Source organism: Belonocnema kinseyi, chromosome 5, assembly GCF_010883055.1.
Source record: "Belonocnema kinseyi isolate 2016_QV_RU_SX_M_011 chromosome 5, B_treatae_v1, whole genome shotgun sequence".
Lineage (NCBI taxonomy): Eukaryota > Metazoa > Arthropoda > Insecta > Hymenoptera > Cynipidae > Belonocnema > Belonocnema kinseyi.
Window position 1 is genome coordinate 117,139,042 of NC_046661.1, and position 16,747 is coordinate 117,155,788.

Genomic DNA, 16,747 nt, shown 5'->3' on the forward strand with positions numbered 1-16,747 from the left:
CCTTGTGATGCAATGTACTACTTCTAAACGTCAAACATACCTGCAATACTTTTTTGCATTCTGCAATCAATAAATCTTCCGAATCCTTTGCGATGACGCTGTGACCTATGGCTTTGAGTTTGGTAGCCAAAAATTTGATACAGCGTTCTCGAGTCGCGTCGTCACCGTTAAGAATCTGGCTAAAGAAACCACTTAACGCTCCTGAAATAATAAATTTAGATGATGGAAAATTGGTTTTAAGAAAAACAACTTAATAAGGAGACGTCGTTCGCAGATATTTGGCGCCGTTCAATCATTACTTAATACACTTCTGAAATTATTTGTTCTTCGATAGTTTAGAGTTCAAAATCTTTAAATTTGCAAAGTGTGGTCCTATTAAATGGCAATTTATGGAATTTTTTTGTCATTTAGACAAATATCAAGGGAAAGGGAGGGTGTGAAATTGAACGGTTGGATGCAAGAATACAAATATGGGTTAGCAGAAGAGTCAAGTATTGGAACATCTCGTGTGTTTTTTTTTTTATAAACAAATCATGAGCAAAAAAAGAAATTAATTTGATGTTTTACAGCTCTTTCGTTTTGACAGCCCTATTTTTACATTTTTCAGTTAATTGTTTATTTTTCATTAAAAATACTTTGACAAAAGAAAAATGTGCCTGTGATATAAAACGAAAGTGGGTAGTTACAGCAAAATTCTATTTGAAAAATCTATACCAAATTATATTTACATTTAAAATTAAAAAGTTGTTTCAAAAATAAGAGGTACTCGATTATTTTTATTTAAATTCGATATTAATTGCCCTTAATAAAAGATTTGACCCAGATGCACCAATTAAAAATCAATTTTACTGAAATCACAAATTCTTATTTTTATTTATCGAATATCGGGAACTGCTGTGAAACTTAATATACTAACTTAAGTTTGAAAATTTAATTATTTTAAATGGAAAAGTTAACTATTATATTTTTGGTTCAGAATAATTCTCCTTTGGTTAAAAATTCTACTATTCGGTAACAAATTTAATGATTTGGTTGAAAATTCAACTGCTTTGTTTAAGATCCGTCTTTTTGGAAAATCCGTTCTTCTAGATTAATAATTAATTTTTGGTTGGAATAGTAATCTTTTTATTGAAAATTCATCTCTAATGTATCTCTTTTGATTACAAATTTAATTATTTTGTTGGAAGTTCAGCTATTCTATTAAAGTCTTTTTTTATATTGATAGTTAATTATTTTTATTTGAAAAGTTAACTATTACATTTTTGGTGGAGAATTCATCTCTTTTGGTTGAAAATTCAATTATCTGGTTGAAAATTTAACTATTCTTTAAAAAAGTAATCTTTTTTGGTCGAAAATTCAACTTTTTTGTCAACAATTTTATTAATCTCTTTTCGTTGAAAATTTCATTATTTTGATGATAATTCTACTATTTTGATAGGGAGTCATATCTTTGTGGTTGAAATCAATTATTTTCATTTAAAAAGTTAACTATTATATTCATAAAAATTCTGCTATTGGGTTAAAAATGTAATTGTACTGTTGAAAATCCAACTATTTGAATAAAACTCACATTTTTTGGTCGAAGATTCAACCATTTTCTTGAAAATTCGTCTTTTTGGATAGAAAATCCGTCTTTTTAGATTAACAATTCATCGTTTGTTAGAAAACTCATCCTTTTTATTGAAAATTCATCTTAGATGGCTGAAAGTGTTTTTTTTTAAGTTTACTATTATATTATTGTTTCCTTTTTCATCACGTTTGGTTAAAAATTTAATTAAAGTCATATTTTTTGTTTGAAAGTTAATTATTTTTATTTGAAAATTTAACTATTGTCAGGGTGCCCCACCCGAGAGAAGTGAAGAACAAAAAAAATCGAAATTTGGAAAATAGGACAATGTTAAAACATTACAAATTTAATACTTTAAGATGACTATTTTGGTAGTTAGATAATTTAAAATTCAGAGGAATTTAAATTGTATTGTTTATTATTAAAAGCTTTTAAAATTAAATAATTGGAAATTCAAAACTTTTGAATTTGAATAATATTAAATTCAAAGCAATGAAAATTTTACAATCTGAAATTAAAAACTAAAATGAATTTTTCAAAGTCAAACTTTCTGAAATTCTAGAATTTTAAATTATTATAACATAATAAAATTATAATGTGACACTAAAGCTGATTAGACAAATTTGTCTAAAATTAAAAAATAAATTGAACTATTCTAAAAAAAACTTTCAAAATAAATTTTGATATTAAAACTTTATTTCAATTCTTTGAAGATCATGAAAGTCGTTTAAAATGCTAATTATACTTTTCAAAATGCAACCAATTAAATTTTAAGTTCGAAATTAAAACCTATGAACGTATATTCAATTATTGATGTATCCATTTCAGATAGTTTAATATTGATCTTTTTCATTCTTAATTCCATTTTTTACTTTTTAATTTCAAATATTCGTTTAAATCATTATTCATTCTTGAAATTTTCCAAGGCAATATTTTCAATTTGAAGTTATTTATTTCTTTAATTTTTCAACTAAAAATCAAAAAATTTTAAGACATTACATTGAAATTTTTTAAAATATTACAAAACTAGATTGTTGTAATTAGATTCCAATTTTTGAAATTGTACAATTTTAAACTTTTCACTGCGAAAGTGCTTTATATTTACAACTAAAATTATTAAATTAAAAACTGTATGTCAATGCTTTTAATATGAAATTTTAAAACATTTAATAGCGGAATTGTCCTCATATTTTGAATATTGTAATTTGAGACTACAATATTGTGAAATTTTCAATTCGAAACCTCCAAAAATTAATGTAAGAAAAACTTTGGTTTCAAGACCTCAAAGATTAAACTGTTTTAAAATTGCGCACTAAAAACTATAATTTTAAATTAAAATATTATTACTAAAGCATGTGACTTCTATAAAAAAAGTCACTGCTAGTTTCATCCTTAAAAATCGCAGAATTTTAAATATTGCGATAAATATCGAGAACCTCTTAAACTTTTCAAATAAAACTAATTAACTTTCAACCAAAAGAAATATGACTTTTTAACACAATAGCTGAACTTTCAAACAAAACAATTACATTTTTAATAAAAAAAGATGAAAAAGTAACCAATAATATAATAGTAAACTTTAAAAAAAATTAAGTTTCAACCATCAAAGATGAATTTTCAATAAAAAAGATGAGTTTTCTAACAAACGATTAATTATTAATCTAAAAAACGGGTTTTCTATCCAAAACGATGAATTTTCAAGAAAATAGTTGAATCTTCGAACCAAAAATATGAGTTTTATGAAAATAGTTAAATTTTCAAAAGTACAATTACATTTTTAAACAAATAGCAGAATTTTTAACAATATAATAGTTAACTTTTCAAATAAAAATAATTAATTTCAACTACAAAGATATGACTCTTTATCACAATAGTAGAATTTTCATCAAAATAATGAAATTTTCAACCAAGAGATTAATAAAATTTTCAACAAAAAATATAATATTAAACTCTAAAAAAATTAACTTTCAATAAAAAAGATCACTTTTTAAAAAAAGGTTGAATTTTCAACCAAAAGAGATGAATTCTGCACCAAAAATGTAATAGTATTATAAAAGATCAAATTCAATAAAAAAAAGTTGACTTAATTGAAATTTGTTGAATTTTCGAAAAAATAGTATAACTTTTAATTAAAAGAAAATAATTTTGAACCAAAAATATAATAGTTAACTTTTCAAATAAGAATAATTAACTATCAATATAAAAAAATACTTTTTAACAAGATAGCTGAACTTCCAAAAACATATTTTAATGTTTAACCAAAAGAGATACATTAGAGATGAATTTTCAATAAAAAGATGACTCTTCTAACTATAAATCAATTATTAATCTAAAAAAATGGATTTTCCAAAAAGATGAATTTTAAACAAAGCAGTTGTATTTTCGGCCAAAGAAGCTGACCTTTTATCAAAGAAATTAAATTCTCAAAAAAATAATTAAATTTGTATACGAATAGCAGAATTTTTAACCAAAAGAGAATTATTCTGAACCAAAAATATAATAGTTAACTTTTCCAATTAAAATAATTAACATAACCCAAAAAAATATGACTAGCAAAATAGTATAATTTTCAATTAAATAATTAAATTTTCAAACATAAGTTAGTATATTTAAGTTTCAGAGCAGATCCCGAAAGATCCCCCGATATTCAGTAAATAAAAATAAGTATTTGTGATTTCAGTCAAATTGATTTTTAATTGGAACGTCTGGTTCAAATATTTAATTTTGAAATCACTTTTCATATGCATATTTTTGTGAAAATAACTCCAAAGTGGTTGTTTCTTTGGTTTGAAAAAAATTTTAACTAATTAAATTCCTCGTAAAACTAAAAAAAGAAGATTTTATCTTATGTAGTTTAGAAGATACAGACATCAGAAATGATGTTTTTCTAAAAAATTACACACACCAAATTTTAGTTTCAGTTTTTGTGAAATAGCATATTCCCTGTGCACTGTAGACAGAAAAAAGCATCAATATAAGTTGAAGAAGACTTAATTTCAAGAAAATTAAAAACACATTACAATATTATAATTTGCTTATGTCGAAGTTTTCTTTTAAAAGTTTAAAGCGTGCTCAAGAGGAATGCCCTACGAAAACGCTTTAATTTTTTAAAAGAAAACTTATTTTCATGAATATACTTAAGAAATTATTAAAGTTTTTCAGATTTATGAGTGATTTTATGTACTTTTATTAAAATAAGAGATATGTTTAACGCCAAGTGCAGTAGAAATTCGCTACTTAAAAAATATTTTTTATATTGTTAATCCCTTCTTGAAAACAAATTTTTTTTTTCTTAAATTATGTAAAATGTCTATGTTGATATGACTAAGTGGTAAACCGAATACCATAAAACATCATTTTAATGAATCTACAGTCCCAATTTTTTCAAAATACCTAAGAAAATGATTATTTTTGACCTTATAATCATCTCACTTAAAGTGTGCTATGCAATGTTTGAACGGCAAATAAACAAATTATATCCAACTGTGATTATACCTTTTGGATCGTTCTTTATGAGCGTCATAATACTGTTGTGAACTACATCGAGTTCCGCTACATCCTGAGCTTGCAATAGTTGGGCTAAGATATCTGCAATTCTTGGTGTGTGCTCTTTATTATCCTTGCACAATGATGGCAAATCCTTGATAGCTTGTTTCCGTATCTGTAAAAAAGTAGGCGACCATTACAGTGTAAAAATATTAAATTTGAATCTTGCTTAAAATTGGGTAAACTGTATAGTTTCACTGAATTTAAAGAATATTCAAATTCAATAATTACATTAGAACGGTGGTACAACAGAACATGTATACCTGAAAACAGAAAGCATCGTCCCTAAACGACCTGTTCTCTAATTCATACATTCGCTCTAGGCATAAGCAGGATGTTTTTCTCCCATTTACGAAATTTCTAATTCTTTGGTACCAAAAAACTTTGAACGTTTTTTTCCAACATAGCGGCATGTTCTTTATCACAATTGGACACACAACAAGATTTAAGTATTGTGCTAATGCTCATTATCATCAACCAACAGAACTTTATTTTCTCCTTTTCCAAATTGTCATTAATAATGCCATGAAAATGAAAAATAATTTCTAGGTTAGCTTTGAAGCATCTACAATAAACGATCGTCGCGCTCAGGTGGCCACTTTGAGAAACACCATTCGTCTTCAAAAACAAGTTATTGTTCCAATGCCCCCACCGGAGATTTCGGACCTATTTTTAAGACCGTGACCAGGCCCAACTTTTTGTCAAAGCGAAACCCCTTCTGGATTGCTGTAAATTTTGCGAAGTGCCTTGTTAAAGCCTTGATCTTCTCGAGATAAACTGATGAAAGCTTAGTGGAGATTCGAGCAACTCTGCAGATTTCGACATTTTTTTGTACAACGCTTCGTTAGTCTTAAATTATTTTATGGTTGGCAAATTTTAAACTGCCAACGTTGTCTAATCACAAAATCATGCTTAGCTATTATAAACTAAATGTCTCCATCAAGAAGAACGATCTTGACAAAAACTAGTCCCTATTTGTCCCTACTTAAAAATATTGTTGTTTAGATTTTTTTAGTTTAATATACTTAAAATTCTTCCAAATATAGTTTTATCATAAGATAGGACAAAAATTGAAATATTTGTCTTTTTTCAGAAGAGGTGTAAAATATTGTTTTTGTAACTTGTCTAATTGTAATTACATGTGTGTTATATCCTCATATACATCACATAGGTTAATATTTCCGGTGAATTAGTTTACTAAATTTGTAGAATAAGCACAGTAAGAGTTTTTATTAGAGAAGATATATGAGCGGCTGACAATAAAATGTGAAAATGTCTCGTTGGTGAGTAAGAAGCAGCTATAGAAAAGTGCCTAAAAAAATGGATATAATTTCACGGCTGTAAAAAGTAGCAATAAAATATTGGCTATAAAAGTAGACAACGGAGCTTCAGCCGTAAGAAAGGGGAACAGAAAAACTTGGCAGTAAGAAGTGGACTAACGTCACGTATCGTTGAATCGGCTCTGTTACACGCTGCGAAGACAAGCCTCGTTCAAAGCCGAAAATGCACGAGGACGAACCCGATTTCGCCCGACTGGATGATTCACTTTTAGTGGCTAACTATCTATTAGGAGTTTTTCGGTAAACTGAATTTCCACTGAATTTTGCAGGGCGTCCAGGCCGTCAAGAGAATGGAAGAAAGTTCACGGCAACGTTTTAAACGATTGCTTTGCAATGAATTCTAGGAGAAAAATGAAAAGAGGTCACAAAACATTTTGTATCGTTTCCCAAAATTTTTTAATTTTTTAAAAATGGGGAGGGGGGGCATTTTAATAACTAATGAGCATATTTTTATAATATTTTTGTTTGATTCTGCCGTAGGGTCAAACATAGTACAAAAACCCGATGTGAAATTTCGATTAAAAACGGTTGCACTCTGTATACATTAATTTAAAAAATGAACAATATTAATACTTTTATAAATTTCCAATATATTATTTGAATATAAAACCCATTGACTTTTATTTTTGAAATTCTTGTAAGTGGTTGGTAATATTTCTAATTTTACGATATTTTTGACCATCTTTGTCCATAGGAAATAGATTTCACAAATAAAATTATAAAAATATCTTTCCGTGTGGAAATGGCCTGGGTAAGCCCTGGCACAACAAAGTTTCTGGTCGTGGACTGACCGGGCTATGTTTGTTTTTTAAGAGCCTAGCCGTGCGTTGGTCGGAGGCTCGCTAGGTAAAATTTATGTCAAAACCCCATTCGGGGGCAAACTGGGCTCTGATCGGACAAATCTATGATCGAATGTTCAGACGGTAGCTGGCGGGGCGCTGATTGGCAATAATAAAATTGTTAAACTTTGTTTATAACTTAATTACATTTTCTGATTTCATTAAGAAATGGATGCGTATACCCACATGGTTGTTTCACCGTGGAAATATATTGGGTGAATCTCTTTTTGACACCACAAATTTTAAGGTATCATGAGTTCAGACTTGCAAACAACGCATTTTGTGACAAAAATTCGATGACACTTTTTTGAAATTCGACCTTTTTTTTTAAGAAAAAAATTCGAAGTTCCATCTTTATAAAAAATTGCAAATGTTCAGAAAAAATTTAAATTTTATATCAATCTTAAACGCTGTAAAATAGTATAAAACACCTAAAAACCAAACCTTACACGAAAGTTAAAAAAATTTTATTATTACAAATTTTTGAACATTCACGATTAAATTTCTGAGTTCCGTCCTTGAAAATTTTAAATGTTCATAAAAAATTACATTTTCTGTCATTGTAAAAAGTTGTAAAATAGTCTACAACGGGAAAAAATAAAATATTACGCGAAGGAAAATTGTAATCGATTCAAATTATTTATTTAAAAAAGTATTTTATTCATATTCCTGTTAAAAGTTAGTGTATTTTATATTTACATAACGCCGCATAATAATAAATAATTACAAAAGAAGAACTTAAAATTTGGTATTTTAACTTTTCTGAATTGTAGCTTATGAGGATGGCTTTTTCAATGAGTTTCAACTTGTCGGTTTAGCGCAGTGGGCAGCACTCCCGACTGCTAGGCGTTAGATTTAGGTATAGATATGTAGGTTCGATACGTTGCGCTAGAAATTTTATTTGTAATATAATGTTTGGAAATGTAATATATGTATTTACTTTAAACAGGACTATTAAGATTTAAAGTCAAAATACTCGCAATCACTTAATATTTGTTTTTTAAATACCTTTTTTGTGTCAACGACTATGTGAAAATTGTTAATGTTGTCTGTGTGCTGGGCGTGTGGAATTTCATATATTAATATGCTCCAATTCTGCAGTAAAAAAGAATCAAATTGATTCCCTAATTCAGTGACTGATGGTCTTCATACAATTGAAATCCGAATCATTTAAATCTAGTAAAGCACCAATTGACCTTGTCCGGGCTACGGTTGGGCTCCCCGGCCATGCTCCATTGCCGGACGCTGGCCAGCGCAACGTGACGACGCTGGTAGGATTCCGACCAGAAGCCCCGACCACAGCCCAACTTGAAGTCGGGTTCCCCGGCTAGCTCCCGACTTAAAGCCGGGCTCTCCGGCCGGGTTCATTCTCTCACCCGGGTTCATTTCTTAGTAAAAGACTATGAAAACTTGCCGTTAAAATGATACCAACATTTTTTTAACAAATTAACAAATGGTTGTACAGGCTTTAACCTTTTGGAACAGTTGGAGAAATAGATATTTCTTTTATCGCTTTCCTGTATATGACTTTTCCCTAAACATGAAGCAGATTAAAGACACTTCAAAAATAAAAATAACAAATGTAAAAAATTCATTTTAGTTCTTTCTTAAAAAAGCCGATAGATTTTTTAATAAAATTCCTTTCTACATTCACATGCATAAATGGCAACGTGACTATTGCCACTTGCTATATTAAAAAATTCATATTCTTCGAATCATTAATTCAATTAAGTTAAAATTTGAACAAAAAATTCTTTCAACCTTAATCTGCAACTTTCAACACTGAAGGTTTTCCATTTCTTAAAATTTGCTCGATAAACAAAGCTCTTGAAGGTTGAACTCAGTTAGCACGAGTTGAAGTGAAGAAAGGACATTTTTTTATTTCTAAAAATGTACTTTTTTCCAATTACTTAAAAAAATGAACTTACAAATTTTTGCAGACGGAAAAAAGATGTGCCTTGAAATGGTTCACTGGAAATAAGTTTCATGCAATTAAATTTTTTTAATTGCAATTCAATTGTTTTAATTAAGTTATCAAGTACGATAACTGACGTCAATTAAACAACCATAATTAATGGAAAAAATTTTACTTTTCCATTTGAGCCCAAAAGGTAAAATATTTATTATTTAATAAAAATATCGTAAAAATTTTCTTCCGCGGGTAGTGTGAAAAGGAGTTTTATTAAAAAATGTGCCGGTTTTTCCAGCAACAGAAAAACTGCATGCATTTTCTACGTTTCTTATTTCTATTTTTGAAGTGTTTTTAATCTGCTTTATGTTCAGGGAAAAAGTCAGATCCTGAAAAAAGATAAACAAATGTCTATTTCTCCAATTGGTAGAAACGCTTAAAGCCAAATCTGTAGTCCGTTTGTTAACATTTTTTAAAAGTTCTTGGTATCATTTCGAAGATATTTCTGTAATTTCATTCGAAAATCTATTTCTTAAGGCCAAAGATGGTAAAAAACATGTAAATTTAACAAAATTACCAACTACTTGAAAGAATATTCTTAATAAAAGTCAACGTGTATCATATTTAAATAATATTTTGGAAATTTTATAAAATTATAAATATTGTTCATTTTTTAAATTAATGTATAAACAACAGTTTTTATTCCAAATTTCACGGCGTTTTTTTGTACCATGTTTGACCCCAGGGCAGAATAAATTTTTAAATATTCTAAAAATATATTAATTAGTTATTATAATGCCCCCCCTCCCCCCACGCAATGTGACTCAGACCGTAACATTTTTTTGGCCTTCCCCTCATCGCCGTTACGTCAAATTTTTTTAATTATGTTTAAAAACATAAAAGACGTTTCCTAAACAAAAAAGGGTTTTCAACATTGAGTATTATCTTTAATAAATAAGAAGACTTTTTAACACAAAAGGATTTTCAATATTTTTGTAGTTATACAAATATGGAAGTTACGTTACGTAAGTACTACTTGCAACTCACCAATTTAAAACAATTTTTCACTACCATAAAAAATAAAAAATGATATTAATAATGACATAATATGAATATTTCGAATAACTATTTATATATTAGAAGTTTATAACACTTTATTTCTAGTTGGAATTAAATTCTGAGAATTGAAAGCAAGAAAATAAGTATTGTCAGTTTGTTTCTAAATTTGTATAAACATAAGTATTATAAGATTTTTAAGAAAATTAAAAAAAAAGTTTTACATATATCACATGCGTCAGAAAAGATTTTACGATATTTGAAAGAAATTGTTTTATTTTATAGAATATTACAAAACATTAGGAAAAATTCGAGCCCTATTCAAATATGTTTAGGAATGTTTAAGAAATTTGTAAGAAATCAAGGAATATTTGATCAATTTTCTGAAATCTTTTCAAATTTGTGAATATTTCTCATCTATTTGACTCGCCTCAAATTCCTGAAAATATTTTCAACTGCCTCAAATTTTTCTCAACAGTTTAAAAAGTCATTCAAAATGTAAAAAAATTACTTTATAATCTTCTAAATTTTTGCAAGCATTTGAAGAAACTTTGTTCATGCTCTTAACATTTCGAGATTCGCTTAAAGCTCTTAATCAATGGTGGGAGGTAGAGAAGTTGCGACAGGCGAATTTCTTGGCTTACAAAAAACAAAGTTTCAGTTAAATTTATAATAATTCAATTGTTAACGCCGATGAAAAGAAAAAAATGTCCCAAGACTCAAATATTTCTGATGTTTCAATGCATATTGCAATTTGAAAGTACATTATTTAAACCAACATAAACTTTAAAAAAAATGTGCAACAAAATTGTACAAGAAGGCTTTACAAGAATTATGTTTCTTAATTTTTCTAAAATTATCTAATATGGAAAAATTGAAAAAGTCTAAAAAATATTTTACACACTTTTATAAAATTTTAGGAAACAATAAAAAATGTTTTGTGATCTTTTTTCAATTTTCTCGTAGAATTCATCGCAAAGCAATCGTTTCAAATGTTGCCATGAACTTCCTTTTATTCTCTTGACGGCCTGCCAAATTCAGTGGAAATTCAGTTTACCGAAAAACTCCTAATAGATAGTTAGCCACTAAAAGTGAATCATCCAGTCGGGCGAGATCGGGTTCGTCCTCGTGCATTTTCGGCTTTGAACGAGACTTGTCTTCGCAGCGTGTAACAGAGCCGATTCACCGATACGCGACGTTAGTCCACTTCTTACTGCCAAGTGTTTCTGTTCCCGTTTCTTATGGTGCAAGCTCCGTTGTCTATTTTTTACAGCCAATATTCTATTGCTACTTTTTACAGCCGTGAAATTATATACATTTTTTAGGCACTTTTCTATAGCTTCTTCTTACTCACCATCGAGACATTTCCACTTTTTATTGTCAGCCTCTCATATAAGATATAATGGAATTTGATATACTTTATAAATATTTACTTACAGCCATATCTTCATCTTCGCAGAGATCTAAATGAGCGTCAATAGCTTGGTCGGCTAGCTTAGGAAAATGTTTGAAGAATCTAGCAATAAATTGCGATGCCAATCGCTTTTCTTTAGCAGAACCCTTGACTGCTGTTAATATTTCCAAATATTCTTTCTCGTGCTGAAAACAAAAGTAAATAATATTCGTTGTAGAAACCACGAATACAATTTTTTTGAACATGCATTATTTGGTATTGTGACGTTCCGCAAGAAAAGGTCTCACTTTGTCGGTATTTTAAGCCGAGAAATTCATGATTGAAAGTCACTTCTTTTTCGTATCGAGTACACATTTTCGTTATTATTAATTTCATGTCCACTGAAATGCATGAGCCTAAACACAATGATAGTATAGATATGAACTCGATGCGGTAAAAATGACTTTGTATCAGGAATTTTATTACAAGCCTAAAACATTAAAGGATTCTACACAAAATATATCTACTTCAAACCTCTCAGTCTTAGTACCTATCGGATAAAAAATAGGGAACAAAGTGTGCTTTTTGTTACGCTCGTAAGATACTTTTTTCGCGTTCAAAGGGCACCCCTTTTTATAAAAGCAATGAAAAAATAGACCTTAAACGGTACACTTTAACCTAGAATACGTAAACGGTACACTGGTGCGAATATGTTTTTTTTTTGCAATATGAATATCAAATACTTATCATACTGAACATATAATAAGCATCTAGCATATATTACGCTTATTTAACACCTATAGATAAATCGCTGTAGCTGCGTTTGCATAAATGCCAACAAAATAAAAAAATCCGGTGCGAATTTGCACTAGTGTACCGTTTGAGGATCAAGAAGTAATGAGTATGCAATATAAGATTAATTAAAAGTTTAATATACATTTTATTTTACGAACAGCTTTTTAAAAAGTCGAGGCATAAAATATTCTTATCTGCATATACAATAGTGTATTTTATACTTGAGGAAATAAATAACATTCTTAATGGTAATAAAAAATACGTATATCTGTATGTAAATCGATCTATTTATTCGATCAAGTCTCAAAATCATACTTCCTTTTATGATGATATTAAATAAATAATCAAATTTGCTCATAAATAATAGATAGATAATAAATACAGAAGTCTAAAGCTTAATAACTATAAAAGAACCTTATATTCCATACGTTTATGGCACCTTTTTGAATTTGCTGTTAAATATTTGTCACCTAGTTTTTAACAAATTACAAGAACAAAATGCAAGGTAAAAGTATTGCAGAACTTCATTTGATATTAAAAAACCTTGAAAACATTTTTCAGGTGTTTTGTGTGGCTGATTTTGAATCTGAAGCCAAATCCCAAAATTCAAAATGACAGATCCAATATGGCGGACAAAAAATAAAAATAAATAAGTCCCGTAACTTGAAAATGAGGTTTCAGGAGTTGTTTGGTGTCGCTGCTTACGAATCTTTAAAATTCCAAAATTAAAAATGGCGGATCCACTATGGGGACAAAGAATTCCAAAATTGGTCTTGTAGCTTCAAAATGGGTCCTGAGTGGTTTTTGGGTGACTGATTACGACTTTAAAGTCAAAATTCAAAATGACGGATCCAATATGATAGACAAAAAATAAAAAAATTGTATCCCCTATTTTGAATTTTGACTGCAGATTTGCAATCATCAGCAAAAAACCCTCGAGGACGCATTTTGAAGATGCTGGGTCGTTTTTATCATTTGACCGACATATTGTGTCCCCTATTTTTAATTTTTTAATTCTGATTTCAGGTTCGTAATCAGCGACCCACAAAACACCCGAGCACCCATTTCGGAGCCACGGAATTTTTTTTATATGGTTAGCCCGCCATTTTAAATTTTGAAAATTTCCAAAACTTGAATCAAGAGAGGTTTATGGGTCAGCATGAGATAAGAATTAATCTCTTTTGGTTGAGGATTCTGCTATTTTATCGAAATTTCGTATTTTTTAGTTGAATTCAACCCTGAATCATTTCCAATTGAAATCGTTTTTACTTGAAATAATATCAGATATTATATTTTTCGTTAAGAATTCATCTGTTGTAATTAAAAATGAAACTACAAGGCTGGAAAATGCAACTGTTTTGTACAAAATTAGTCATTTTGGCTTCAAGATTCAACAATTCAGTAAAATTTTTTTAATTCTTGGTTCGAAATTCGGCGATTTCGTTTAAAAAATTATCTCTTTTGGTAAAAAAATCTTATTTCTTTGTTGAATTTTCAACTACTTAGGTAGAAAATTAATTTTATTTGGTTCAGGATTCAGCTTTATTGTTGAAAATTCGTCTTTTGGTTCAATTAAACTGCGTTTGATTTCAAATAAAAATCGTTTTTGCTTGAAATAATATCAAGCCCTATTCTATTTATCGTTGAGAATTCAACAATTTTGGTTGAAAATAAAATAATTTTTTAAACTTGATCTTTTTTGGTTTTAAAAATAAAGCGGACGGATAAAAAAATTTGACGGTAAAATCTATCTTGGTTAGAAATTCAACTCTTATGTTCCAAATTCATATTTTTTGTTGAAAATTCGAATATTTTGTTAGTCATCTATTTTGTTAAAAATGCAGTTTTTTTACTTGAAATGTTAGGAGTTTAAAACGATTCAAATTACATCCTAAAAAACGTGTTTTTACCGAAATTGGAAATATTTTAGGCCCTGATACTTAAAAAAATTAATTTAATCGAACCAATTTTTAAGTATATCATTGGTAAACATTCTTTTCTACAGTCAGGAAAATAGCACTTTCAACTATTTTATCAGTCGAAAGTTATGATTTGCATAGTACCGTAAAACAAAACAAAAATTCAATTTTTATGAGTTATCGTCTTGGTTATTTTGTTTTTTAAATGATAAAATTTAAGAAGTGAAAAAAGTAACTTTTTAGGTAACTTGGAAGTTAATTTATCTAGTAACTGTAACTAGTTACTCAAAAAAAGTATCGTACCCAACAATGACCTTGACGGTTGTCTAGACATTTTGTTTTTGACAAACGACAAACGATTTTTTTTTAGTGAATTACCTTTTTCCCAAAAAATTCACGAAAACTAAACTCTACTTTTTTCCTTTCCCTGTAAACACTTTGAAACTTATAATCACGCCATGAGAAAGTAAAAATATTTATATTATTTATATTTATTAATATTTATGTCTTTAATATGAAAATAAAATATTACTACCGTTGTTTAACCCTTTCGTAATGTTCCTAATTAAATTACAAAAGAAAAACTAAATGGTAATGCTTTGTTCTTTAAAAAAAAAACAGAAATGACAATGTTGCAGAAAATAAATTTTATCGAAGTTTCAGAAAGCCTTAAGATGTAAGAGTTTCCTACCATGATAGTACTGTATGTAGAAATGGCATACACATATTATGGAAGAAATTTGTTGAATAACCTTCAAAATCCTATCCAAAGGTATTTTTACAGAATTTGAGGTTACATTATATATATATATTAAAAGTACTACAACTACCCGGAAGTATATCTTGTTTACAAAAAGACCTTGTAGAATTAGTACTCATATACGACGTTAACCTCTAATTTCCTAAGAAGTAATATGCAGTCTTATAGTTTATTGTATCACCAGAGTTGACAAAATTCACATTTAGAATGAATTACAGCCAGCTCTATTTACATAACGCCTTGTTATTAATAGTGGACATTTGAATTTTTCTTAAAATTCAAATACGATTTTTAGTAAATTATATGCATACCTCAACGAGTTTATCTTTGGCATCAGCGAGAATCCCAAAGTTTTTGTACAACTTCTCGATGCTGTCCGTACTCATGTTGGATGTTTTTCACGGTTTCCAATATCACACGAATCTAAAGCTATTGAGCGAGAAATATTGGCAAGTACAAAAAGCGTTACTACAATTATCGATAATAATTTCGTCCCTAATCTTTAACCGGCTATACACCACGCCGAAATTCTTCTTCAACTAAAAGCATGCAAAACAGCCAAAGATGGACGCCGTTGATGACGAACGTCATGAAATTCACTCCAAGCAGTGCTCTGAATTTTCGGAACTTTTTTAACTGCGCTTGCGTCGCACTGGCAGCCCGATTAGTTACTGTTGACGCGCTGATTTTGAATAGTATCAATATTCAAATTTGATATTTATAATAAATATTGATTAGGAAATGCATAAACAGTAATTTCTTAATCCTAAAATAAGATTTGAAGTGACAGATAAAAAATAATTCGATTTGAATTAAAAAGACGTTATAAATTCTGAGTTTAGAGAAGGAAATTATTTTTTTTATCACAATGATTAATCTTGTCTCTTTCAAGTTTCTAAATTAATTTTTTTTTCATTCCCAATTAGGTGGCTTAAAATAAAAGCATTGAAAATACCAAAAATAAATTAGGAATATTGTTTTTCTAAAGTCAGAAATAATAACGTTTTGGAAATAAAATAACATTAATTTTTCATCTGTCACTCCAAAATTCTATTTCACGATTAAGAAATTACTTTGGATGCATCTCCCAATCATTATTTATCATAAATATTACATCTCAATATTTACATAATTTAATATGCGCGTGCTAACAGTAACCAATCGAGTACCCGGCTCGACGCAAGCGTATTTCAACTCCAAGTGACCACATCGAACAATTCTTGACTTCCATCGACTACAATCATCGACTGGCTACGGTTGTCGGAAGGGGACTGGGGAATATAAAGAAAAGATAAATCTAGAAAGTAGACCTGTCCTTTTCAAATGATGGCGATTGGTGATTGGTGCGTTGATCCTTTTCTGATGAAAGCAGATGAAAGATGAGTAGAACCAGTCACCATCCTTAGAAAAGGACAAGCTATTTTTCTCGATTCGTTCTCTCTTTCTAAAGCCTAGTCCACTTCCAACGACCGTAATCAGCGGTCCATACATATATCGGTGAGCACTTCTCATATAATATCTTTTTTTTTTTAGGGGGTGACGCCAATAGGAAAGATGGCCACACCGGTGAGGTGAGAGGTAAACTCCCCCAGAGCAACCCCATGCATCGCCCCCACTTTTCTG

The 16,747-nt window shown here is 29.1% G+C and overlaps 1 protein-coding gene across 1 annotated transcript in view; it reads right to left on the reverse strand.

The window, feature by feature from the left end:
• The window catches only part of LOC117172409 (apoptosis inhibitor 5), a 24,921-nt gene extending 9,227 nt beyond the window's left edge, over positions 1-15,694 (reverse strand). The window contains exons 1-4 of the mRNA XM_033360306.1: positions 15,436-15,694; positions 11,695-11,856; positions 5,063-5,228; positions 41-201 (exon numbers count right to left, since the gene is read on the reverse strand). Of these exons, the coding sequence (XP_033216197.1) occupies positions 41-201; positions 5,063-5,228; positions 11,695-11,856; positions 15,436-15,510 (564 nt within the window). The 5' untranslated portion in view covers positions 15,511-15,694. The remainder of the gene's footprint in view (positions 1-40; positions 202-5,062; positions 5,229-11,694; positions 11,857-15,435) is intronic.
• Between the last annotated feature and the right edge of the window lie 1,053 nt (positions 15,695-16,747).